The sequence below is a fragment of the Xiphophorus couchianus genome, chromosome 19 (assembly GCF_001444195.1).
Source record: "Xiphophorus couchianus chromosome 19, X_couchianus-1.0, whole genome shotgun sequence".
NCBI classification, from domain to species: Eukaryota; Metazoa; Chordata; class Actinopteri; order Cyprinodontiformes; family Poeciliidae; genus Xiphophorus; species Xiphophorus couchianus.
Window position 1 is genome coordinate 16,960,593 of NC_040246.1, and position 27,528 is coordinate 16,988,120.

Consider the following 27,528-nt stretch of genomic DNA (forward strand, 5'->3'; position numbering starts at 1 on the left):
TTGATGGTTTTATGCAACTTGACTGAGGCTGCTGATTTAGTGCATCTAAACAATGAGAACAATAAGTCCACTTCTTTACCACACAACTGAGGGGAGTGTGTGTTAGGAGAGGACCTGTGTATCAGAGTATAACAGAATAATTGCCTGGCCTCCTGCAGGCTCTAAAAGGCTGTCATAACAACCAGTTTGAGAGCAAACATTGCACTCTGTGCCAACAGCTGTAACAGCTTTTTCAGCTTATAAAACCAAACAAGGACACAATGTCAGCCTGGTCCAGTTCTGGTTTATTTGCCCTCTCTTTCCCCACAATCCACACAGTGCACATGTGCAGACAAGCGCACATTTAACATCAAATCAGAGCTCGTCAGAAAGGAGCCTCACATGCCAAAAAGTGCAGATGTAAGTGCATTAAGGGAAAATTGGGAGCTCAAAGACATACTTTCTTTTCACAGAGAATAAAATGCTCTTTGTACTCTTTTGTTAAGGCAAATCTCACTTTGCTTCAACTGCTGTTATTTGTATTTGAACCTGTACTTTCTACACTTAACTGTCAATCCAAGCTGCTTTCACAATGAGAAAATTCCCGTATTTTACAATACTATAACAAACTGGATTGGTATACAGAAATGTATACAGGCTCCTGAACGTCGCATAAAAATCAAAGATTTCCGTAAAATGTTCAATGTCTTTTCCACTTCAATTTACACCACTAGTATAGAAGCAATGTTCATGAAAACACCATTTTTCCTCTAACCTTGCAAATACAATGCCATTGAAAAAAAACAAACACTGAGATGCCTGTACAGTTCAACAAATATGTTTCATTTGGTCTGAAAAACTGTTTGTGACAAATTATTTTGCTAATGTTAAACGTGTCTGACAACTCTGATCAAACGCCACAGTCGTTGTGTCTCCCACAGAGCAGAGACTTTAGGTGACAGATAGGAGTTGAATCATTCAGGATTCAAATCTGTTTAATTAGTACAGCTTTCATCAAAAGGTGTGCATTTCAATCGGCTGTGGGACTTCATATTACGCCAGACTTTGCGCTGCATCCAAACTGAGCCGATTGTGGTGCAGAGGTGGGAACAATTAATGCTCTATTTCCATGGCAGAACAGACAACTACTGTTGTGCACATAATAAAATACAAACATATTCCATCCCAATACTGGTAACCAGCAGATTTATCTGTGCTTGACATCATGAAAAAGATATAATAATAAAAACCTTTAATTGAAGAACATTTATTCAATGTGGGGGAAAAAAACCTCTGCTATCACAAACAAAGACACACCTAAGCATTCCTATAAAATAAATGTAACCGGTGTTACTTTTTTCATTACCAGTTGATCAGCGTATTTAGGACTTAGTCGGAAGCATGAAGTATTTCTATTAGCTAGTTTTTAAAATAGGATGGAGCAGAGAGGCTGCGATTAAATTAAGTCAGATATGTGTGTGAACCATCATGAATCTCAAAAATACTACACACTGTGGCCCTAATCATGCCCACATCTACTCAGGGCAGCAATTAAAAAGTTTAGAGCAACTGATACTGTGACACACAAGGCTGGACACTGTCAATCTACAGAGAACAGGTGATAAGGATGTAAAAAATATCCTAAGATCAAATCATGATCCACCACCACCAGACTTGGTGATTCAAGACTGGTGAATCACCACCAGACTTGAATCACCAAGTCTCTTTAAGCACCACTGGATGCTATCTATCCACAGGTTGTATGGAAGGTATGCCAGAAAAAACACCTTTTCTTTCCTGCCATCACAATCATAAGCATCTGAGTTTGCGAAACTCTACTCAGACTTAGGTCATATAAAATTAAGACTGAGTGTTTCAGATGCAAACACTGCTGGTTGGACTGGCATGAAACAATAAGATTAGGTGAAGCTCTTCATGCCTATTGAGCATGGAGGAGGATTGGTGATGCTGTGGGCATGTTTCTTCTGTAATTTCATGTCTCATCACCGTACATCAAAATTAGCAATTTCTGAAAATATAACATTTTGTTCTCAACCAAACGATCAATGATAGCTGAATGTAAAACCTTTGTTTCATTGTATAAGTACTTCAGATTAACCTTCAAATTAACCTAAAATCTGTCATTATTTGGAGTTGCAGGTAATGTTAAATCACATGTACCTCCTTTCCAAGATCTTCTCTGATGACCTGCCGAATCTCCTCCATGGTGCTCTGAGGAGCTCTGCTGTGGAGAACCTTCAGGGTGGAGGTGTACTCCTCGGGAAGCAGATAGTCCAAAGCACCAAGGTGTTGGCCTACTTTGATGAAGGTGCCCCGGTTGACGCAACACAAGTCTCGAAGGCGCTCTGCTGATCGTCGGTGCACCTACAGGAGATGGAGTATCAGGATAAAATCAGATTATTGTGCAAAACACATGATAATATTTTTTAATCAGTCTCAAAAACATGCAAGCAGTTATGAATGGCTCATGACTCAAGATCGGATGAAATCTGAGAATCTGCAGCACGGAGGTTCAAAATTGTGTCTAAAACCTTCCTTCCTCCACAAATAGGAAAATGATAATAGTTTCTTAATGTATCCAGCTTTGTGCTGGAAGGCATCGTCACATTGAGACAGTAGAGGGACAAACACAAAGACTGTGTGCTGGTCTCGTTTCGTCTGTCCCATTTGAACCAGCTGGAAGTGATAATGCTTATAGAGAGTTTGTCTCCTGAGACCCGTGCAAATAAAAAGGCGTGAAATTAGCTCCCCTTAACCCTGGTAACCCCCACCCCATACACTCGCACACACAGCTGACTCCCTCAGGAGCGTTTGACACTAGTGTCATCTGGCCGATGATGACAGCGCAATGACAGAAACAAGTCACCAGAGATTACCAGATGAGCCTTTTCTGCTCAGAAATGCATTTTGCTACAGCAGCGCCACCTTCTCACACTGGGGTGTATGGACCACTCCTTCAACACCAAAAACAGTGGCTGGAATAAATAATGTTTCTAAAAAGACAAATGGACAGTGAGGTATTCAAAACTTCAACCAGTTGTAACCCTAAAACATTTTAAAAATTAAGAAAATAAAGATTCTACATGTACATCTAAGAAGCATTTTTTGAAAGTAATTTTTATTTCAAGAGAAAAAATATTCTTAATTTATGGTTGCAAAAGATTGTACACGTTTGAGTTTTTTATATTTTATATTCTGTATAAAATCTCATTGCAAACTTTGGCAGTAAATGATTCAGTTTTCTTACTAAACATAAACTTAACAACTAAAATATAATGTGATAATCACAACAGAAAACTTCCAACAACAAATCTGAAGGATGGAAAAATGTTATCTCATTTATCTTCATTTTACAAAAAGTACATAATGTGTTTCAAATCCTGCTTAATCACAACAAAATACATGTGTTTTTTTTATTCCCCATCAGGGATCATTGCATGAGTTACCGACTTTGTAGTTAGAATGGGCATTTATCTTTCCTTCACAACAATCTGGTAAGGCCCTCCATTGTTTAAATACCTGTTGCTAACTAACTTGTATCTGGGCTCCTGCTTTTGCTTTGTAGAATATTATTATTGCCCATTACAGCACTTCCTGAACACCATACACTACTGATTTCACATTTCATGTAAGAAACTTTCATTTTACTCCAATTTTGTGTTAAATTAATATGTCATAAACTCTTATGTGATGTGTCTCCCATTTTGTTATGTCCTTTGAGTCAGGTCTCAAAAACTGTAAAAAGTACAAAATTGATCAAGGGAAAACAATAAACTGAATTTTTTAAGTGTTCAGAAGATTAGAAATAAACAAACTGTCCCGCTATTACAATCACCAAAAATAACTTAAACATGTATTTATACTTCATATTTTAACAGGAAAAATGGCCAAACAAATAAACAAATCAAAATAACATTTATCAAGGTTTAAAAGTAAAGTAAAAAGTGCACTTAATGGACTTAAGATAAAAAATAAAATAAAAAATCCTATAGGCTTTGTTCTTCCTTTTAATCTGTGTAAGGGCCTCTATCAGAAGGCCTTTTGGTTCTGGAACCATATTGTGAGCTTTCAGTTAAATCTTTACTACAACTCTGGAAAATGTTGCAGATGAGATTAAATTAAACTGTATGAACCTCGCAGCTTGTTATCATGATTACTTGTTCACAGAAGGTTATATCATCATCATGTCAGTCTGATCAACAGCCTTTAAGGGGCAAACTTTAAAAGCTTGTGACTGAAAATGCATCCTGGAAGCTGATCAGACCCAAAGTGACGTCGACTCATGGTTCGATCATCAGATCGATCGCTGCTCTTCCTCTCCTCTCCTCTCCTCTCCTCTCCTCTCCTCTCCTCTCCTCTCCTCTCCTCTCCTCTCCTCTCCTCTTCTCTCCTCTCCTCTCCTCTCCTCTCCTCCAGTAATCAGTCAGCTTTGTTGGATGAAGGCGGGCGCTCGGCTTGAGCATGACATCACCATGGCGATGCAGCTCCCTGAAAGCCAGAGGGGGAACGCTGCTCGGGGATAGGCTGGCACCCACCGCCGCCCACCACCTCAACACATGCGCAATCGAATAAAACGGACTATTAGCGATTGAGACATAAGGGTTAATTTGTGAGAGACATGGGTTGGTGCAGAATGCCTCACAGTGTTTCCACTCTCATTCTCTGCACTCAGATGGTGATTTGAAGGAAAGAATCAGCTGCAGGAGTCTGATGGTGAGATGGATACGAGGCTGAGGCAAAAGAGAGGATGAAAAACAAAGAATGAAATCCCCAAAAACTGGTACCTTTAAAAGCCTCAGATCCTTTAATCAAAGTATAATTTTGATTATAAGCAATAAACAAAAAATCTCTAAAGCAGGAAGTCTGCAACCGCTTGATTAATTGATATCCATGGGATTCAGCTCTTCAGCTGGCAAGGAAAAATTGTTTTAACTCTTCTCCTGATTCATCTACAGATTTCCACAGAAAGTGATAGAAGACTGGATCTTGTTTTTTGGGTTTTTTTTTTTTGTCTGTGTTTATTCTGTTTCTGTTCAAACATGGGGACCTTGAGGCCAGCTCCCTGTGGAGCCTGACGGTGGATGGTCTTCAGATGCCATTAAGCACAGATGGCAAATTGTTTTCTAGGAGTGCACGCCCCTCCTCCTTGCTTTGTGCACTTTGATAGTGTTGAAGGGTAAAGTCAAGAGACGAAACACACTGGGCAAATCAGTTCGAAACACATCCTCACTACAGCGATGTGTTCAATAAACTCATCTTAACTATAAAATAAACCTCAAATTAGTCTAAATATTAAAGGGTAGATAGAAAAATAGGAACCTGATATTATAAGATGTAAGGAGCAAAAATACAACAGTATGAATTTACTATATAACAAATAAATCTGGAAACACATTAAGAATGTAACTCTTCGTCTCAAGAGTCAGAGGGGTGGACATGTGTGCAGCTGGAAAGCAGAGAGCAAGCTCCAGCTGAAGTAATTGATTTCTGCAGCCTCACCACGACTAAATGACTGGGATTAGTGGACTATGAACAAGACCTATTTATTACTGGGATGCTCATGATTAGCTCGTTACTCAGTTCACTGGGGCTCATCTCTCCGCCTGTCACTGGGGAGGGGAGAGGCTGTGCAGTGTTTGTGCTGAGATTTAAGCCTGTACGGTCAATAAGGCCTTGGCTACAAGTATTATCCAGGCAAAGCAACTCTCAAAGAGTCCTCCTGCAGTTAATACACATGCTCTGCAGCTCCAGATGATATTAAAAATACATTTATTTTAACAAAGCCCGCCAGAAACATGGCAAATCGAGAGAAATTTTAAAGCCGTTTGTTATGTCTCTGAGCCGTCGCAGTGTAGCTATGATGCAGCTTTCTCATCGTAATATCCTGAGAACAGCCAGTATGTGGGGTTCAGGGGAAACTGTCTGGGAAGCAAAGAAGCGAGAGGGCACAGAAAGATGGAGGGTGCTGATTTTTCCAACAGCAGGCACAGTTAATTTCATGCTCTGCATTTTATTGTCATGCCTGAGTGGTGGTGCCTGGTGCTGGAAGAATGGCAGAAAGACTCTCAGCCACAAGCCGGTGGACGCTATGGATCAGTAAAAGCCAACCAACCTTCCAACAAATACAGAATACACTCCAGAAAGCCACCGTTACTGGTTATTACAAATGCTTCCTCACCACAAGAAATATTTGAAATTGGTGGAACTAAATTATACTCTCAACCCTCATTATTAGGTCCACCAAATACTGAGGCAGTTTCTTTTTCACTTCACCAGGCTTGCTCACATCTTAGCAGGGATTTTGGTCCATTCCTTTGTACCAAAATACGCTTTGCTTTAAAGGTTTAAAGTCTCCTTGGTAAGTTAAAGATTAAGTTCTCTCAACAGATAGAGCTTCATCACACAGAGTAAAAGACTTTACGCTTTTATGTTTTGCAGTTTTAATGATTATGGCTACAGTTAGGAAAAGCCAAAATTCTGTCTTAGAAAAATAGAATATCACATTAGACCAATCCAAATTGATGTTTTAAGCACAAATATCAGGCTTCTGAAAATTGTTTACATTTCTATGCACTCAATACTTGGTTGGGCCTCCTCTTGTATAAATTATTGCATCAATGTACCTTGGCATAGGGGCAATCGGCCTGTGTCAATGCATAGGTACAATGAAAGTCTAGATTGCTTTGATAGCTTCAAGTCATCTACCTTGTTGGGTCTGGTGTCTCTCATCTTCCTTTTGACAATACATCATAGATTATCCATGGGGTTTAAGTTCAGTTTGCTGACTAATCAAGAACAGGTTATTAAACCAGCACCTTTAGCAGTGTGAGCAAGTGTCAAGTCTGACTACTCTAGAATTTTCTGGTATAAGGCTGCTTTGACTGTGGACTTCAGAAAACACAGTCAGCCAACACCAGCAGTAGACATGGCACCCCAAAGCATTACTGACGGAAAACATCACACTTGACTTCAAGTAATGTAGATTTTATGCCTTTCCACTAGTCCTCCAGAGCCTGGAACCTTGATTTCCAAATGAAATGCAGATTTTGCTTTCATCTGAAGGCAGGGCTCTAGACAATTGCATAACAGTCTACTTCCTTTTCTCCTTATCACAGGTAAGACACCTCTGACACTGACACTGGTGTAGGAGAAACTTGATAAGGAGAATGCCACATTTGTAGCAGATGTCAAGATTTTGTCTGTGTGCGGTGTCTCGTCTGGAATGGATTTTACTAGACAATCTCCTCAAGGCTGTGGTTGTCCCTGTTGTTGGTGCACCTTTTGATACCGCACTTCTGCCTTCCACTTAATTTTCTATTAATTTGCTTGGAACTCTGTGAAAAACCGTCTTCTTCATTTGACATGACATTTTGGTGCATACCCTCCTTAAGAGTGGTGTGGATGATTTAGTTAGAAGTCTTCCCCATGATTGTGTGGTCTAACACACATGAAAATATGTCTCTCCATTTAACACAATGGTAGGGAATTATTAGAAGTCCCCTACCATTAAAGAGCCACCTAAACTGTTTAAGCATATTAGTAACTGACCTGAAAAACAAAATGTTTTGTCTTATTAAATGTAGGACAGAATTTTGTGTGTTCAGAAATGGTGCAAATATCTGTGGATGTAATTTATTTAGTAAAATATGCCTTACAGTCTTTCTTGGGCAGAATGACATCTTCTATAATTGATTTAGAATATTTTATGAGAATAATATGAGAGTTTGTAAGGTATCTGTCCAGTGACCTTTTGTTTCCAGCTGTGTTTGATGTCTGTGAAATGAGTGCTATGATTAGTTGAATGTGCTGTGAGCAGGAACTGTGTGTGCTTCTACAAATGTCCCCAGAGAACGGTTTGTTAAGGTTGCAACTCTCGTAGACACTACCTTCTGTCAAATCAGAAACCTTATATAGTATAATACAAGACAACAAGGCAATTATTTTGTTTCCCCTTGCTAAGTTGCACTGAAATGTTTTCAATTTATTTGCCTCCACAAACTAAATTATTTCCTTATTTGTTCTAAGTTTAGTATTTTGCAGTTGTCTTAATTTGCTCCATCACAACAACATTCTAACAACACTGCTGAACTAAGGTTAAACAATCTTCACCTGTAATCACTGATCATTTACTGTTGAGTTAAATCACTGTGATGACGAGAACCTTTAAGCTTTATATCATGAGGGTCAGAGTAAGTATCCTCTTTTATGTTACAGTTAGAGTAAGGATTATCTTTTTTTTTGTTGCAGGCAACATCTTGGCTTCCTTTCTAAATGCTATTTTGAATACAAATCATATAAATAAGAATTTCAGTAACTTTTGAAATCTGAAAACTCAGCCAGCAGCTTGTTTTGTTACCTATTTAAAACAAATTTCTGTAAACCCCAATCATCAGGCTGAGACTTAACTCCTCCTTCAGTTTCTCCTCATTTTTATTCACAGCAGTAAACAGGGATCGACACTGCTGTGGCTGTCTGGCTTTTAACGCATTCATGAAGCAAACACAAAAAGAAATGATTGCTTAGAAACAAAAAACAGGATTAAATTGGTTTAGGCTTTACCTAGAAGCAGCAATGACAGAAACAAATTGTAAACACAACATCTCTAAAGAATAGCAAACTTTAGTGACTTTTTAGGTCACCATGGAAACAAGCATGTCCAAACCATGTCTCTCATCTCAATGTACTTGCTCAAACCTTTTTTTAATGATTTTAAACATTTCAGCTTCATTAACACATTTCTTGATATGTAATCAAATAGTGAGGTGTGTTCAGGTTTAAGGGAGTGGGGAATTTCCCTAATTAAATTATCCTGCACAACATGTTGCAGTGCAGTGGCCACTCCTTTAAAAACACAACATGGTGTGATTTCTGCGGCACCCTGCCAGATGCCGCGGGACTCGTCTTCTGTAGTTGGCACAGCAAAAAAAAAAAAAAAAAGGGAAAAAAGAAAAAAAAACAGCAACAGTGAAATGGAGTATTTGCGCCGCTGTTACTGCTGGAGAGCAGCTTGTCAGCCATGATGTAACCACAGCAGGCAGTCGGGAAGCAAATGTTAAACGTTCCCTCCTCTCCATCATCCCTCAAGGATTTTCCTGCCTCGGACTTGTTTGGCTGATAAGCTGCTGCCGTGAGCACGTCAAGGTCAGCAGTTATCTGGCCCCACCCCGTATTTACATAGCTTGTCCCTCACTAGAGCGAGAGCTCCAGGAGTGGTGGTGGACCCTTATCAGGGCTCAGCACACACCCCTTTCCCTGTCATGAGGTCCTGACTGATGCAGTCACTGCTGACATCTGCTGGTGGAAACATCTGAGTGCAACAAAACCAGAGATTTGCACTGTAACGTCACTTTCTTTAACCTAAAGGATTGAAACTCTAAAACCAAGAGCCATGACAATAAAGATCATCTGGGGTTAGGTAGGCCAGAAGCAGTAAACTCTTTAATTCCGAAGATACACCCTGAACTTTTTATTTGTTTTATTCTGAACTTAACTTTACACTCCTATAGAGCTGCTTTCCTCTTTCAACTTTCCAGAAGAGCTTCAAGTGTGTCATCTCCTCTTTAGATCTGCAGTTGATTTTAATCATAATATTTTTGAATATTCAAAAGTTATCAGAGAACTTATTATGTGAATAAGATTCAATCTTCAAAGAATAAAATAAGAGGTAAAAACATTTGTGCATCATTTATAGTGACCAGAAGAAAATATTATGTTTATTCTGCCAATCTAATAAAGGACAAAAATGTGATAATCTTATAAAAAAACAACAAAAAAAAACAGTCTGAAGAAGAGTTGCCCAACATCAGCACAGCAATGAATAGGGACGTGGCTTCTAAATATTGCAGAATTTACAATTGATATTGTCTCCTAGTGAGTACTGGGACCTCAGCTACTAAAGCATATAAAATTTGTGGGCATCAAGAGAATTCAATCACATTGACAAATATAGATGTTGGCTGTAATACAAAAAAAGAAGTAAATGTCAACTTTCAACATCAGAACTTTCACAATACAATATTTATTTAAAAACACCTTACTTCTGTCCAAATATTTTCAGACGTTTTGTTATTAATGTAATTTTAACGTTGTGTCATTCCTAATCCAGTTTCTAACCTTAGTTGATATTTCATTGCCATAACTGTTTGGATCAGCCTACTGGCTGCTCCAAAGCAGAAAGGCAGTCAGTTCTGGCCCAGACCATTGGAAGACTGGGTGATTTTGATTATTGACACTGAAGGCAGGCAGAAAACCTTGTTAGATCATTTACAGCATGAACTTAATTATTCTCAATTTTGTGTATTGTAGGGAGGTGGATATTGTGTAAAATCTACATTTTTGAGCTTGAAATCATGTTAGAATATTTTTTCCTCATCAAACACATACCCAAAGTGTTGCTTGGATTCATTCATCTATGTTTGAGAAATCTTTGGATTTTCCTTGAAAGCCTTTCAGGGGTGTCTCAGCCCCTCTCCTACAAAGCAACACCTATTTGCCCAAAGCTCTGCCTTGGTGATTCAGTACCCAGCTGAGATCCCACCCCACTGAGAATCCCCTCCTCACATCTCTCCACACAGGTCCTCCAGACTAGTGGCAGCAGCAGATAAACACCTGGTATAACTGCACATCTGCTGAACTTTTCATACAAAGTACTTATTTATCTGATGCTCCTAAGAACGTCTATAAATGATATAATGGAGAAGGACTGTTGTGATGGCGTATTGGAAAGAGTAAGAGTTTCTTAAAGAGACAGGCAATTTCAAGCTATGATGTGAAGTTAAATTTCTTTTAAGTTATTTTTTTATATATTCACAGCATTTTAATAACAACTAAAGATAACAAATACTTGATTGTGCTATAAAAATTGCAATAATGTGCACGGAAAATACATGACTCCCCTACCAACCAATCAGAAATGGCATTGGAGTCACATTCAGCAACCAAAGAAAATTAAATTATAAGCCACAACCAAAACATGACCATTTTCACTTTAGTAGTTTTCTAAAACTTTTAATCATCCCATTGAACGAAAGAGATTCAAGGTTTGACACCATCAATTGATAATAAAAATGAATTGCAGATTTCATAGCTTTTTGAGTTTTAAAATTAAAGAGATTAATTAATGATGATTTTGACATACACTGATATTTAAAAAAATGCTTAAGCATAATACACTAAAAAGGCAACGAGCTTCTCATATTTTGGAGATCCCATTATTGGACTTACATTTTACAAACAGACAGAAAGAACTGCACCTCCCAGCATGTATGACACAACATCAATGTTAAGTCACAAAAGCGCTACAAGATGGGACCCCCCCTCACATCACTGGCCAATTCCTGGGGATAAAGACCGTAATAGGGGCACAACACAACGTGGAAAACTTTTCTTATAACCTAAAACAAACAAAAGGAACAAGCAAGATTACCTACAGCATTGTTATTTTAACAAATAAAACATACAGTTAAGACACTCACTATTGAAACATCTCTTAAACCTGTTTATCGGCACGACGTCCAAAGCTCAGACTTGACACACCACTGAAAAACACTACTACAAGTTGTTGAAAACGAACATCACGTTAAAGCAAACGGAAACTACATGAAAGAGAAAGGGTAGAGTTTGAACATTTCAATTTGAAGACCTCCCAAGGACCAGGTCTGTATCTTTCTTTCATTGTTATTGATTTCTCTGCAAGTGCTTCCAATTAATTTCCAGCCATTCAGTATTCAAATGCATTTACATTAAAAATTAAACATTAGCTTAAAGCTGAAACTCTGTCTTTTAATACAGCAATTTTGCATATAACAATGTTAAACAACAAACAGTCCTGATCTGGACTGACTGGTTATATAAACGACCACTGATTAGATGATTTTGTGCGGATGATTGCAGAGCCCTGCAGCAATTTGTAATCGTGTCTGCATTTTGTGGATAAGAGAGTAAATCGCATATGCAAAATATTAAAAAAACACAGTAGAGCTCAGTATCAGAAAAGCTGCTGATACAGAGCGTGATTTGTTGTTCTCTGGTGAAAAGTCACTAATCAGCATCAGCCGAGGCTCTGATTTCCTTCCCCTCGGTGGTTCTTTCATATCACAGTGACAACCTAAGACATATTCAGTGTAACGGGGGCAAAAAGCAGTGCTTTATCTTTAACCTTTGGGTGGTGCTGAGACAGAGGCTGCATAATGCTGTGCAGATGTGTCGAGTGAATCAGCGTTTTTGTTCTTTTCATCTCAGCCATGAAAAGCCACCTTCAAAATGGCTGCTTGCCTGAAGCTGCTCTGCCTCCTGCAGCTGAGGAGGCAAAGAGATCATTAGACGTCACTATCACCGGTTTATCACATCTCTCTTCGTGCTTTGCTTTTCTCTCCATCAGATAAAATGAATTTAAACACCTGCAGTGTATCTTCATCTCCTTACGCCTTTAGTTTGTTTCAGTAATCTAATCCAAAGGCTCTCTCTTTGTATGCCATCACAGCACTTAGAGTTCATACTGGTTCATCATGGAAACAAGAAAACAATACTTTCTCCAACATCTGACGTACCAGTATATTTCAATTAATTTTGACCAAAAATCACTATTATTACAGACGTAAGTTTAACAAAGTGGGATATTCTTTACACGTCTTTTTATATTTATATTTTAAAAGTCTAGCTGGAAAAAACTTCAACAAAAAATATCTTATCCACATTTTTAGTCAATGCCAGTAATTGAATTTAAAGAATTTATTTTCCCATTCAATGTCATTTGAAGAAATTTAGGTATCACATAAAAGTAAAACACGTGGAGGATGTTAGGTAAACATAGAGCTTATAGAAAAAAAAGGATCAACAATCTGATTCCTACAGACTCTAAATGTGATGGAGAAGCTAAAGGTTTCAAGTGTGAATGGTTTAAAGGGCAATAAGAAAGAAAAACATTAATTTGTATGGTGCAGTCAAACCTGACTGCAAGGTGTGATGCAAAAGATTTCAAGGTCAAATTGTGATGATTATGTAATAAGAGGTGTACAATCCCACCTTTGCTGCCTTTGTTTTTTTTCTTTTTTCTAGTGGTTAAAATCAACCAGAGGCTGTCAAAAGAAATAAAACAGACAACCATAATGTGATGTAAAGAAGCTCCAATCAAACTGCACCCAGGTTTTTAAACTAATCGAAATACCATCTCTGACAAATTCTCAAATAAGTAGCCTAGAATGCAAAGTCACAAGAAGTTATTAAGATATTAACAAAAAAAAAGCATACTTTCACATTTGCTTCTGATGAAGGTTTAGACATTGCTAGTGGGACATTGTTAGGATGAAGCCATTAGATCCTGTTTTGCAGTTGCAGAGCAGCTGTAACGTAGAGTGGGACCATTTATCTGAGGCTCCTCCTGTTAAACATAAAAGACGAACCACCAAGGGCACATTACACCATCTGAAATTATCTGCTGCTGACTAACAAGGAAAAATAATCAGTATAAAACTCAGGCCCCCTTTTAGTCAAAAATTGGCAAATTGGTAATATTTTAGTGTGCTAAGGGGGAAAGCTTGTGGCTTTGCTAGATGTACAAATTCAACAATGAGTAAGATTTTGCTCAATGACTCATATGCACTCACTTGCCAATAAAAGAAAAGCATCTAGAAGGAGTGGTCTGATTGGGATGTAGATTGGTTGCCTTGCAGACATGCAATAAGTATGTAATTTCTTTGCAAAGGACTTTGCATTTCTAGGAGAGTAAAAGAAGTAGACAGATTAGACAGAATCAGAAGCACCTATTGCAGTATGATAGAAGTTGTATTCTCTGCTGTGGTGTTTATGGTGAACCCATCCTCTACAAAGCGTGACTGTTGCTGGTTGGAAATAAAAATAAAAAAACAAACATTTCTGAGCTTTATTTGCTGGAGGTTAAACACATGAAGATCACGCTTTTAGCAAATCACATTCTGCTAATAGGACCAGCAGTGAAGAAGCAACACAAGGCAATTTCAGGGTTTTGATTTGCAATTACACAGATTCTGTTGAAAATGGACAGTAGACAGAACTAACAAGCAGCTTTATCTTTAAAACAAGGCAACGTTCAATTGCTGTATTTTCAAATCTCTATATTCAAGGCGAACGACCCCTCCCAACCTCGCCCGCAGGCCTCAGTCGTCAGTCATGCATTATTCATTTGTATTAAGTAAGCTACATTTAATTTCCCAATCATGTGTTGGCATGACTTGTAATGAGATGCTAATAGAAGCCTGTACAGCTGGAGAGGGAGAGAGTAGAAGAGAGACAACAGTGAAAGAGGACCAGGAGAGGGTTGCATAATCAGTGCAGAGATAAAGACCTATCTCCATCGCACAGCACTCTGACATTAATGGTGCTTCTGATGTGCATTTTAATCTGTCTGATTGTTTTGTCTTTGATTTGACTCACTGGCATGAAGAGCTGAAGGGCAGGTGGAATGACCAAAAAGGAATAAAGGAAGAAGTGCAATCTGAGGATACCACTGTCAACAAAATAAGAAATAATAAAATAGAAATAAAATAGGAAAACAAAATTAAGCTCACTGTTGTTCTAGACAAGTTGGGATGTTTAACTTTAGAAGGCATTTTAAAAACACACCAAAATGTTCTGTGCACAGCATTGAGAAGTTCAAAGAAGAAAATATTCAGTTTGCAAAATAACCAGGTTAGAAGCTCTGATTGAAATTATTTCAGTTATTAGAGTAGACTATTAATACTGGCTAAAAAGACAATCAGAAAAAAAAAAACATTACCAATTTGAAATCTTTTACAGTCATGTCTTTTACATTCATACTAGTCTTTTTAAAAAAGCTGGTTGAAAATCGTTTATGTTACCATCATGTAAAACACTTTGAAATATGTTATGCAAAAAATCTTGGCTTGTCTTACTCAATTTTGAGGACCTTTTTCAATAACTAAAGGGTGTTTGAATCCAACTTTTGTCATTTCAGAAGAAGTTTTAATAGGGTTAGGAATGATTTTAAACTATATTTGACTAAGTCATTTAGTCAGCAGACTCTGATGAGATTCTATAGGCATGTTCCAGCTCTCATTTGGCAGACTTCAGAGTGTTCGCATGCTTGTTCTGTGATGCTCTCTAATTGGCGGTGAATGGCCCCTCGGGTTGCGCAGGGAAGCCTTTGATGAGGCTCTGAGACTGGCTGCTCAAGTGGCTTTTGAATCAAGCTCTTCAGGAGAGGCTGAAAGCAGCTGGCTGCACCGCCGAGCGATGAACATGCAGCCAGGACGACGAGGAAGAAGTGGAGGAGCACTTACAGCAGCTCATTAACCATGCAGTCAAACAAGTCGGAAAGAGGAAAATAATTTTAGAAGTCAGTGGGTGCTGACATAATGACTTCATCTGACATGCAGGATTTACATGGTTTTAACCTGCTTTTTGATATTGACTGCCTGGATTATAGTAGATGATTTCATAAAGGATTAAGGATTCCGCAGGTCGTGGTTTCTTTTTTTTTTTAATGAAAATACAAGACTTTAAGATGCAGTGCATCTACTGGAGACCTAACTTTATGCCTAGTGATCCTTTTTTTTCACTTCGTTGACTCTGGTCACATTTCTAAGTAAATACAGTCCAGTGTGTGACAGCCCCTGTTTTGTTTTTTTTTAAATATATTTTTAAATGAAAGCTAAAGCGGCCATGGTTTACACCAGGATCTTTCATCAATTTATTAAATGTTTTTACTCATTTGTGAGCTGTCATTTTCACATAACATATTTGAATTAATTTACTTTATATATTCTTTGACTGTATGTTACATAAATAATTTAAAGCAGCGCTTTCACCTCTTTGGAAGAGGTGGACGCAATCCTAATAAACATGGGATAAAGCTTCTCACTGCAAACCCTTTTCATTTTATCAACAAGGACAACAATGTGATCCTCGCTTCAGAAGAACAGGCTCAAGGATGTCTAACTAGGGTGCAACCCTACGTGTATCAGGAGCAAACTATTCCAAAACAAAATGATATAATATCGACTGGAGACAGAACAACTGGTTCCCCTCCTCCTCGTCCCCTCCCGCTCTGCTCCTCCACTCATTCACTACATTCACAAGATACCCATGAAGAAATGCTTTCTTTACCAGAGCTTCTCAAATTTACAGATGGAATGAATCAACAGGTTCTCCTCAGCACGTCTCTTCTTAGCGCTCACATAGCAAACTTCACTTCATTTAAGCCACCTGCCTTTGAACTCCCAGAGGATCCACCACTCTGCGTTTTTGAAGTCTGAGACTGGGGTCCAGATATTATCTTTACACATGTATTCCTAGCGATCAGGCCAGAATCGCCTGAGTAATGATGGGCTCTGACCTGAACCTTCAGAGCCACATAAAGACAGTCACAAAGTCGGCCGTCTATCACCTGAAGAACATCTCCAGGATTAGAAGACTTATGTCTCAGCAAGATCTAGAGAAACTCATCCATGCGTTTATCTTTAGTCGCATTGATTACTGCAACAGCGTCTCCACAGGTCTGCCCAACGAATCAATCAAACAGCTGCAGCTGATACAGAATGCTGCTGCTCGCGTTCTCACTAAAACCAGGAAGATAGAGCACATAACACCAGTTTTAAAGTCCCTACACTGGCTCCCTGTAGCTCAAAGAATAGACTTTAAAATACTGTTGTTAGTTTATAAATCACTGAACGGCTTAGCACCACAATACATTAAAGATCTGCTGTTGTTGTATCAACCTTCCAGACCCCCCAGGTCTTCTGGTTCTGGTCTGCTCTGCATCCCCAGAACCAGAACCAAATGAGGAGAAGCAGCATTCAGCTTCTATGCACCACAAATCTGGAACAAACTTCCAGAAAACTGTAAAACAGCTGAAACACTGACTTCCTTTAAATCTCAACTAAAAACCCATCTGTTTAGAGTTGTATTTGAAACGCAATCAATTACGAATTTAACCATGGCACTTGACTTAATGCAATGTTTTGATTGTTGATTCTACGTTGCATGACTTTGTGTTTTTGTATTTGTTATGATGTAAAGCACTTTGAAATGCCTTGCCGCTGAAATGTGCTATACAAATAAAATTTGATTGATTGGATTGAAATAATTAATTTGTAAAGTGTTTTTTTCCCCCCAAAAAATAAGACAAGCTTGTGTTTTCTTTTTTACAGGATGAAGCAGACTTTATTAAGTCATTGACCCATTATCTCTACCTGTGGTCCTTTGAGTCTGCAGCAGAAAAACTGAAGAATAAGCTGCAGCTCTGAAGCCTCACCTCTTTGACTTCAGGATAATTAGGAGCTGAGCCTCCTCCCTGGAATAAATCAGCAACATGCATTAATTCTAATCAGCATGTGCAGTCGGGCTTGACCGGCGCAGCCTGAGGGGCAGGAGCACTTGTCTGAGTGTTTGAGTCCCATCCATGTGGCCAGCCATGCTGAACCATGCTCTTCAAGGTTCACTGCAGAGTTCCTGCACCATCATCATCAGCAGCAGAGCAGGTTGTTTCTGCAGAGCTCACCTGACTAACCCTAGCTGACCTTTTTGACAAACACTTGCAGGAATGATGCATCTCATCAGGAGACGGTTAAACTCAAACGTCTTTACTGACTTGAATGAGCTTCTACTGTATCTCTCATATGTATTGATTATGATTGTTTAATAATTGTCGGTGATTTCAACATTCATGTTGTAACCGGTAAAGCTTTTATGGATGCAAACTCGACTAAAAACCCACCTGTTTAGGATTGTATTTGAAACGTAATCAATTACAAATTTATTGATGGAACCTGACTTAATGTCGTATTTTGATTGTTGATTCTATGTTGCATTGTGTTTCTGTGTTTGATATGATGTAAAGCACTTTGAAATGCCTTGCTGCTGAAATGTGCTATACAAATAAAATTTGATTGATTGATTGATACATGTTTTTATTCCTTTTTTGTTGAGTGCTATGGCAGAAAATAAGTAGACAAAGATATCATCTAAAGTACTCCACACCAAAGTAGATTATCTCACTTATTTTATAAACTAAGCAACTTCTATAAAAACTAGTTCTTACCTTGGACTTGAGAGTCCAGTACTCCTCTGTGCCATACTCCACATGTCTGAATGCTGTCAGATAGTCATAGCTGATCACTGCTGTCTGCAAACACAAGCATAAATAGGTGAGGAAATTCTATGCAGTTTTTTGAGACATTAAACCAAACAGCAACATGTTAGGCGAATATGTGTTTAAGTCTTTAAAAATATCTGTATTTGAGTTAAAGTCTTTCTGCATCGCTAAAAGCAGGTTTATGTTCGATACAAACAGTCCGATTTCAAAGCTACGTCTCATCAGAGCTGTTTGATCCTTTTACAAATATTTAGTCCCAATGAGAACATCTTAAAGACAATAATGTGTAATGCCTTACCTACACGCTAGTGGCTTACACTGTCACACACACTATACATTTTGCTGCTAAACATCATATCTCATGTTGTAGTTGTGAATGCATGTTGTAGTCCAGATTTCAGCTTAAAGGCAGCAAGGAAAAGGAGTTGCTTCTTATTCTCAGCAAATCCCAACTAAAAGTGCAAACATTGACCACAAATTGACTGTATTAATACTTTCTTAATAAAAGTTCCACCTTAACATCTTCTCATTAACAGCCCATTTAGATAAGTTTATTTCAATTATGTTTTCTGACTTGTAAGGAAGAAATCCATCATTTTATCTCATTATTTCCCATAAGACAGATATGGAAAAGGAAACTCTTTAGATTACTGGCCATTTACTTTACTTTTGCTGTTGCTGAATGCTTATTTGTAATCTGGCTGTGTACCAGCTGCTTCCTAAACATAATGCAAAGGACAAATAGCCTCTGTATCTAGAGTGCCTATGCATTGCCCTCTTACTTACTTTTGAAGTTTTAAAATGGTTTAGCACCAAGTTATTTAAAAAACTGCTTGACCTTTATAACCCAGAAAAGTCCTGAAATCATCCAGCCATATGTTCTTGGTGCAGTCAAAGGAATCAACCCAAAGGGAGTCAGGCTTTTGCAGTGGCAAGCCCTCCATTCTGGAATACCATGCTGCTATCCATGCTGCAGCATCTATACTATCAGTTAAATCCTTCATAAAAAAAAGGAACACATTTGTTTTTCAAGTTTGGTTTCAGTACAATGGGGTCTTTTATTTTGACGTTTCTCCTTGTTTTAGTATGCTTATACACAAATTTTAAAAAGTGACTGATGCTCTTTTCTGCTTGTCTTAAATAGTTATATCTAAAAAGAAACTACGTTATGGCTGGTGTTTCATAAAGCTGGTTCACAGAGCTCATCCAACCCACAAACAAAAAGTAAACAAATGAACAATAACCTTTTCTGCTTACTGTCACTGTCTCTCAGAAGATGTGTTCAATCTCAAATCAGACATACATGTGAGAACATTTAAGATGTGAACTCACGGCAGCTGCTGCTCGTCCGAAGCGGATCACACTCAGGTCACTGAGGTCGAGCTGCCTGTTGTAGAGGTAGAACCCCGAGGAGGAGAACACTACTGTGGCCAGAGATGAGACTTTTAGGAGCCTGCCCGCCATTGGAGACCTGTAGAAGAAGAAGAGGTCCAATTAGTTCACATTTTAAAGACAGATAAAAAGAAAACGGTATTTTTTTTGTAAAGATAACTGAGAAAGAATGAATGAAATTTGAAGATACCAATAAATGGCAGGCGGCAGTTGCAGCAAACACCACCACTCTGATCTTAAAGCACTTACACCGGAAAGACTTAATTTTTATAAGGAACTGAAATTTGTGGTTTAGCTGCTGGTCATTTAATTTCATAATTTCACAAATTTAAACAAGTAACATATGTCCTCTGCGTTTTAGTTTTTGAACTACAACTATTGGAAAATTAATAATAATAATAATGAAAAAAAAAAAAAAAACTGAGATGCTTCCCGAATCGAATGCAACATGAATACGTCCTCCTTATTAAGGAACTAATATCAGACAGTTTTAATACGATCTTCGCATTCCATTCAAAGAGTTACTCATTAAAAGGGCTTCTGTTTTTACGCATGCTGTCAGCGGATCTTTAAATGATAAATTACAGGTTGTACTCATGAGTGAAACCGACTCTTCTCTTCGGCACTCACCCCACGAAGGAAGAGACAGGCTCAGGCGTAAAATCCCACTCCTGATAAAAGCTCCTCCACAGCCGTCTAGCAACGGGTCTCAAACACCATCTTTAAGTTGTGTCTTCACGAAAGTACCATATTTAAAATGACACAAATAAGTTTCAGTCCGCTGGCAGTGTTGACCTGAACGCCTCTTGAACATCTGAGTTATGCAACCACTGTTTGGTAAGTGCTGTGAGGATCGGAGCGAGTTTACAAAAACGGAAATCTGTCACGCAAACAGACAAACACGTAGCTATCTGAAGTTAAAATAACAACTTGGCTGAAAAATCAACCACATCCTGCGCATCACACTCATTCACTTACCGGTTTGATTTGCGACCCCTTAGCCGGGTTTTCGAGCGAAAAGGAACTCTGGGTAATGTAGTTTCAAAGAAAAGGTAAGGAATTAATTCAGATTTATCTTTAAGTTATAATAGCACCCTGAGGCATTAAGACTACACTCAAACTACAAAAAATATATTCCAAAGGCATTTAGTAGATTTGTACGCTTTCGTTTATGATGATTACGGCAGATTTAAACTACATTTCTGGTGACCTCAGTGACGTATGTGCGTCTCGGTCAACAACAGTGATTCGATACATCAGCGATGGATTCGCATGAAGCTTTTTTCAGAAATGTAACAAATATTTATATTTATTGTAAAAGAAAAATCAAATGCTGGATTTTCTTACAAGAAAAATAAAAACAGTCTTTAAAGAACGGAAACAATATTTTTCCATTTCCCTGAAAAAAACTAATTATAATAAAACGCATGGCATTTTGACAGCGTGGATGTTTTATTGTTGGGCTCACAAATATATTATCAAATGCAAAAAAATAAATAAATAAAATGAAAATGAAGTTCAATTAAAATATTTGTGAAATGTGGGAGATACAGAGATTTAACGTAAAAAAAAATAAATACTGCATTCATTTAATGCAACATCCAAATTTCCACTTACCTGAGAATTTTTCAACAAAGATTTTAGTATTTTTTCTTTAAAAAAATGGACGGTACATGAAATGTTCCCAATATTAAGGTCAATTTAAATAGTTTTCGTTATACTTAGTTTTAGTACTTGCTTGTACTTAGATGGAAATAATTAAATTTTCCATATACATAGCAATTTTGTCCCTGCATTTTTCAAAAATATATTACAAAAACATATGCACATGGAGCTGCACAGTGTCCAAGTGTACCCCATTGACCATTGGAAATTGACAAAGGAATAAAATATATATTACTTTTGTCAAATGATCATGATTAAATGTAGATTTAATGTTAACTCTTCTGAATCAGGAAAATGTATGCATCCAGTGCATGGAGAAACACTGAAGATGAAAGAAAACCCAAGTAAAATAGCAATAAACATTTTTATTGATTAAAGCAACTGACAGTATGTGATAGAGAGCAATCTTTCTCACAATAAATACAGAATTTATTAGTGAATAAACTGACAGTAACATTTAGGCTCAGTTCAAGTGAGTCTGAATAATGAAGAAATCTTTCTCAAGCTGGACTCCATGCAGACACATTGATCCTGCTTCTGTCTGAATGGTTCATTCAGATATAAAGCAGGAGGAATGAAGCGTTCCAACAAAGAAAACATGTTTGGTCTCATCTGCTCAGTAGAACCACCAAGCTTCAGTCAAAGTCTCCATCTTTGCTGGACTTCTGTCCTTCAAAGGGACGTCTGTTCCTCTGAACAAGAAGCTGGAACCAAAGAATAACATCGGTTAAATAAAGTGGGCTGGACTTTTTCTTTTCCATACTGAGACTGAAACCGTTCATATCGGCTGTAAATCCTGTCTAATAGTTTACCTTTGCTCCTTCCAGAATATGGGGGTCCTTCTGCAGCGCGTTGTTTAGTCCCTCCTCTGTGGAGAATAAAACCCAGCAGAACCCTCTATGGAAACCAGTGTCTTTGTTCTGATCAAACACAAAGACCACAGTCAAATAATACCACACAAACAAGGCTAATTTTTACAGAAAAATATTTTTTCTATCCTCATCATCTCAAAATCCACAAAGTTTGACATCCTGTTTTTAACTGTACTGAACTAAAAGCAACGGAGTAAAAACTTACAAATGGAAGGATGCATCTCTTCACTGGACCAAACTGTCCAAAATACGCCTTCATCTCCTCTGAAATATGAACAGATTGTTTCAGAATTCAGGACTCATCCTTTAATATCCTGAAATTTACCAGACTTCGAGTTCATCTTAAACAGTAACTTTGTCTGAAGTCTTTCAACCCTTGCTTGGGTAGAATCCTAAAATTAGTCCAAATCTAAATGGGTTTTTAAAATATATGGACTGGTCAAATCCAAATTGATTTTTTATTTCTTTATTATTACATAGTGTCCAGTTTGAAGACATTTGTTTCCTCTCTGATTTTACAAAAGAAAATAATTTTTAAAAGATAATGTGTTTAAAGGATGAGAGGCCAGTTATTGGGATTTCTATTATATAGCCAATGCCATTAAAGTTGGCAGCTGTTGATTATTAAGCATCAGGCTGGTTGAGGTTGGCACCAGCTAGAAAAATGGTTTCCTTTACATGCAACAGCCTAATTTTTCTCTGTGTCTGAGCAGAATCCAGGCTCAGATTGGAATCTTTACATTGTGAGTAAACTACCTGCAGTCAGACCGAGTTATGGAGTTAGAGTGATGTGACAGTATGTCTTGACCGCTACATTAGAGCTTTGGAGTTAAAGCCTCGCTAATCAAAGATAAACGATGTGTAGAAATGTTAGACTTAACCAGAGACTGGAGAGCTCTGGCTAACCACAGAGCGTGTTTAAATCAGACAAAATGTCTTCTGACTTCCTCCTCCTCATTGGATTAATCTTCGTCTTTGAAGACGAAGATTGACGAAGATTAGGATCCATCCCTCTTTTCCTCTTGGGTGGCAGTTGTGTTAGGGTCTGATGTCAAGTTCTGCACTTAGCTTTCTTTCTGTGACCGGTGCTCACTTTGTTTTATATATGTATACAATTTGTTTTCGGACGTGGAAATTGATACAAGTACCCTGAACTACTAGTATGGACATAGCTAAAGAGGAAAATAAATAAAAACATGTTATTGCAAAAGTCCGACACATTAAAACCAGTCAACCACAGGCTGAGTTGACCGTTCTGTCCTCACGTGTTACACCACAGGCAATTAAAAGCACACAGAAAGAGCTTTTTCTTCATCTACAACTTTCATAAAAATGCTACAAGTCGGCAAAAATTGATAACAGGAAGAAAACTCACTGCCAGCAACAGTCCAGGGGATTTTAGACACAAACACCTCCAACACTTTCTTAGCCGAGGCTGCCATCTTGTCTCCTTCTCCTGCTACTATGACCCCTGACGTATACAGACACGTGATCCAACATGCGTCCGTTACGTCATGGCCAAGATGGCAGCCTCCGTGGTGGTAGAAAGCGGAGAGGATGTTTTCAGAAAAATGTTTAAGTTTTATAAAAGAAGGGATCCGCCTCCAGACTTAAGGGACGTGACGGACTTCAGCAGCGGAGCAGCATCAGGAGGAAAGGTCTCTTGCAGGATATTTCTGCAAATATGTTTGAGTACACTGGCAAAACCTGAATTCTGATGGTCATACAGGTTAAAAAAAACTGTTCCAAAGTGATGTTGCTAAGTTGGAATACCTTAACAGAAAACAGAGTTCGACATGTGACTTTAAAATAGATTAAGTCACATTTACAGTATTGGGTGTTGAACAGTGGCAGTAATTTTGATATTTCTTGATGTTTTTGTGTTAAAACGGGAAGATTGTTCCAGTAAAACTGGATCCAGCTGCTGTGAGTGATGAAGAGGCTGCCTGTGTCGGTTTGCAGCCCATCAGAGACTGGAGAGCTTTCGGACTGCAGGGATACCCAGGTATATGAAAACATTGTGGCTCTGAAGGGGGAGTTTCTTCTGGACTCCTGCATCTGGCTTGATGCAGACCAGAAGCTCTGCATCAAGCCAATGCACAAGGTCAACAAACTTTAATAATCACCTGTGTCTTTTGTAGGCTTTATTTTTATCTCCAATCCTTTCCTGCGGGGCTCCCAAGCTTTCTGGGTTAGACAGTGTTTGAAGACATACCCTCAGAAACCGAACGTGTGCAACCTGGACATGCACATGTCACCCTCTGACACACAGGAAATCTGGGCCAGGAGTGCGCAAGCTCTGAGGTGGGAAAAGGCTCTAACAGTAGTATCATTATTTCACAAAATATTAGTAAGTAATGGGTGTTAGAATTTGGCTGCTGATAGTGTCGGCTTTTTGGAGTAGCTATGTTATATTAGTTCTGATTTTTATTTTTTTAGACTTTTATTCATAAGTGATTTTGATTGAGATGTTCCATGTTTGGACATTTATTCCTTACTTTCAGACAGATGATGTGTAACTGTGGTTACAAAGTATTGTTTGTACAGCTGGGAGCAGCATTTCAAAATCTCAGATAACACCTGAACAATGACTCCAAATCCCACAGGAGTTGAAATGGAGGTTTCATGGATGCAGAGCAGAACCTAACAACAGAGGTATTAGAATGGGCTTGGATCCCATTCCTGACTACAACTTATCTCTGTCAGTTTTCCGACAATGCGACCAGACAGATTTAAAGAGGAGCAGCAAAAGCATATCAGGTGGATTAGCAGTGCTCGCCAACATCTGATGGTGTCGTTCAGGACATGTTACAGTGAAATGTCGCTTTTGTTACCTGGAAATTGAGCTGTTATCATTGCATGACAGCCATGGGTTTATCATACAGCAACAATGACTTCAGTCAAGGTCTCTTTAGATTTTCTGAAACACCAACTATTACTGAAGATCCTTCCTGCTCACATTGTCTTCAACAACTCTTTGAAGACACTTAGATTAGTTGCAACAATTATCCCCACTGGGATTAGTAAAATATTTTTTAATTGAATTTTCCCACCAGCAGATGGTGCTATAGTGAAAGAGAAGGCCCATGTTTGAAGAATCCCTTTTTGGATGGATGGAAAGTCTGATAAATCAATTTCCACATTTTTTAGAGTTCATTCTAAGAAGTTGCTCTAAAGTAAATCATGCCTAAGCAGCCAGCATGCACTGACCTGAGTATATAAATCCTCTCTACAGGACTCCCGCATCTGTAAAGAGACAACCAAAAACTCTACTAGAGAGGCTGCGCTGGGTAACCCTGGGATACCATTACAACTGGGACACTAAGGTGAGCTTGCAAGGTACCTGCACATGACAAAGATAAACATTTTTATCAGTAAAATTTTACATAACTAACATAGTGTCAGTGTTTGATCAGTTCCTAGGTTAATCCTTAGTTAAAGGACAGGATACATACAAGCTAAAATGTATGAAATATATTTAAAGCATACATTTACACAGATATCTACTTGAAAATGTTAAAATGAATTTTATTTTTGATTTTATGTGTAATTTTTTTTTTTTTTCTGATTGCTTAATGTTTAGTAGTGTAATATTATCTATTTGCATTCCTATATTTAAGGTTGTCTGAATTGCCTCTACTTCCAGTTTACTTTAGAAGATCTTGCAGGAAATCTCAAAAATCATACATTAAAATAAATCCCCCTTAAATTTCCAGGAGCTTAACATATTCCCACTGTTTATGTGTTCCAAGACTTACTCTGCCAACAGTTACACGCCATTCCCGGCTGATCTGCACATGCTCTCCGTACGGATAACAGTTGCCTGTGGCTTCCCGGGATTCAACTCAGAGGCAGCCATCTTGAACTATTACCGATCAGATTCCTCTCTGGGAATCCATGTGGATGAGTCAGAGCTGGATCACTCTCGTCCTTTGCTGTCGCTCAGGTGAGAGGAAGAAACCTAAACTGCTTCAAAGGTTCTGCAGGATTGTGGGAATGTCCTCAGTAATGTGGTTTTGTTCCCGCAGTTTCGGACAGTCGTCCATCTTCCTGCTGGGTGGCCCCCACAGACAAGACCCCCCCACTGCTATGTTCATGCACAGCGGAGACGTGATGTTGATGTCAGGACAGAGCCGGCTGCTGTATCATGCTGTCCCGCGGATTCTTCCAGCTCTGCCACAGCATGCGGCTCTTTTAGAAGAGCTCAGCTGTGCCTCAGCCCTGCAGACGGGCAGCGTCCTGGAGCCAGTGTCTCAGGAGGATTGGGATGTGTGTTCCAGGTACATTCAAAGCTCCAGAGTGAATGTGACTGTCAGACAGGTGTTGGGACCTGGACAGAGCTTCCCAGAGGAACCAATGTCCACACTCCAAACGGGCGACGAGGGACGGGTGGTCGGTTGTCATGACGATGGAAACAGTGGGAAAAGGAAGAGGACGTGCAGTAACCCTGTGGAGACGGTAGAGACGTGAAAGACCCATAGAGCTTTTTATATCTAAGGAAAGCCACTTCTGAAATGTAATTTTTCAGACAATATAATTAAAAGGTGTTTCAGAGTTCTCAAAAGGGTTCAGAAATTTAATTCCCAACCTATGAAAACTGTCTGCATCCTGCACAAAGCAGCTTAAAGTGATATTTATTTTTTAATATGTCTTCAAATATTTTAAAGTTACAGAAAGCCAAGTTTATCACTACAGAATCAATCAATCAATGACTGAAACGCCCCTCTGGTGCTGTTCAGCTCACATCCATGGAGGACAACTTTACACTACTAACTTGTGAAAGAGAAGTCTTGAAGGAAGAAATTGGAGAAATCATTAGGTTTATTTGCGGAATCAAATATTTAATGTAGACTGTAATAAAACTGAGTGATGATAATGTGTGTGTGTGTGCTGCAATAAACGAGAAGCTTTGAGATGCATAAGAGCACAGCGTTGGCGTATGTTCAGATTAAAAATGTTCTCCCTTCCCTTTTGCAGCTGCAGTAACTTTTTATCCACTAGGTGTCAGCAAATCACCAAAAACAGTAGTGGAGCAGCGCTTTGATATACAGTAAACCATGCAAAACCAAATATGAACTTATTTAATGTTTTGCTTATATACATAAGCCTTCCATATGTCTAAACTGTGCATGTTTTTCATCTGTATTTACTTCTTTCTTGATTAGAATCAACTGAACAATGAATGTCTGTGGTTTCATCCAGTTTGACCAACAAAATGTGTAGAAAAAACATTCTCTAAGACAATTATCCTCAGATGATATTGCCATGTAGCTTTCCTTCTTGAATAACTGTATATAGATTATATAAATATTTCTGACATGTTAAAGACTTAAAAATTAACTAAAAATGTTTACAAAAGTTTCTCTTTAATCAATACCAGAAGATGTGCGTCAGTCCTTTAAATCTTAGCTCCTGTGCAAGATCTTTTTCCAAAGATTGTTCTGTTCATGTAATGAAAAGGGCTTTACTGTCAATGTCTGTTTTGCAGCCTGGACCTACACAAAGATGTGC

The 27,528-nt window shown here is 38.4% G+C and overlaps 3 protein-coding genes across 4 annotated transcripts in view; 1 reads left to right on the forward strand and 2 right to left on the reverse strand.

Moving 5' to 3' along the window:
- The window catches only part of adck1 (aarF domain containing kinase 1), a 41,647-nt gene extending 21,151 nt beyond the window's left edge, over positions 1-20,496 (reverse strand). Inside the window, exons 1-4 of one of the 2 annotated variants that reach the window (XM_028001132.1) lie at positions 20,459-20,496; positions 19,421-19,559; positions 18,035-18,118; positions 2,161-2,364 (exon numbers count right to left, since the gene is read on the reverse strand). In XM_028001132.1, coding sequence (XP_027856933.1) covers positions 2,161-2,364; positions 18,035-18,118; positions 19,421-19,552 — 420 coding nt within the window. In that variant the 5' untranslated portion in view covers positions 19,553-19,559; positions 20,459-20,496. The other variant, XM_028001131.1, reaches the window with a different exon arrangement.
- A 994-nt stretch (positions 20,497-21,490) lies between these two features.
- On the reverse strand, positions 21,491-23,523 carry slirp (SRA stem-loop interacting RNA binding protein). The gene is made up of 4 exons (XM_028001386.1): positions 23,393-23,523; positions 22,223-22,281; positions 21,958-22,065; positions 21,491-21,849 (listed from the first exon to the last, which is right to left on the reverse strand). The coding sequence occupies exons 1-4, from the start codon at positions 23,457-23,459 to the stop codon at positions 21,781-21,783; spliced, it is 303 nt and encodes a 100-aa protein (XP_027857187.1). The 5' UTR covers positions 23,460-23,523; the 3' UTR covers positions 21,491-21,780.
- Positions 23,512-27,391, forward strand: alkbh1 (alkB homolog 1, histone H2A dioxygenase). The gene is made up of 6 exons (XM_028001385.1): positions 23,512-23,675; positions 23,914-24,022; positions 24,159-24,321; positions 25,253-25,343; positions 25,770-25,963; positions 26,046-27,391. Exons 1-6 carry the CDS (start codon positions 23,532-23,534, stop codon positions 26,485-26,487), a joined length of 1,143 nt encoding a protein of 380 aa, XP_027857186.1. The 5' UTR covers positions 23,512-23,531; the 3' UTR covers positions 26,488-27,391.
- Positions 27,392-27,528: the final 137 nt, after the last annotated feature.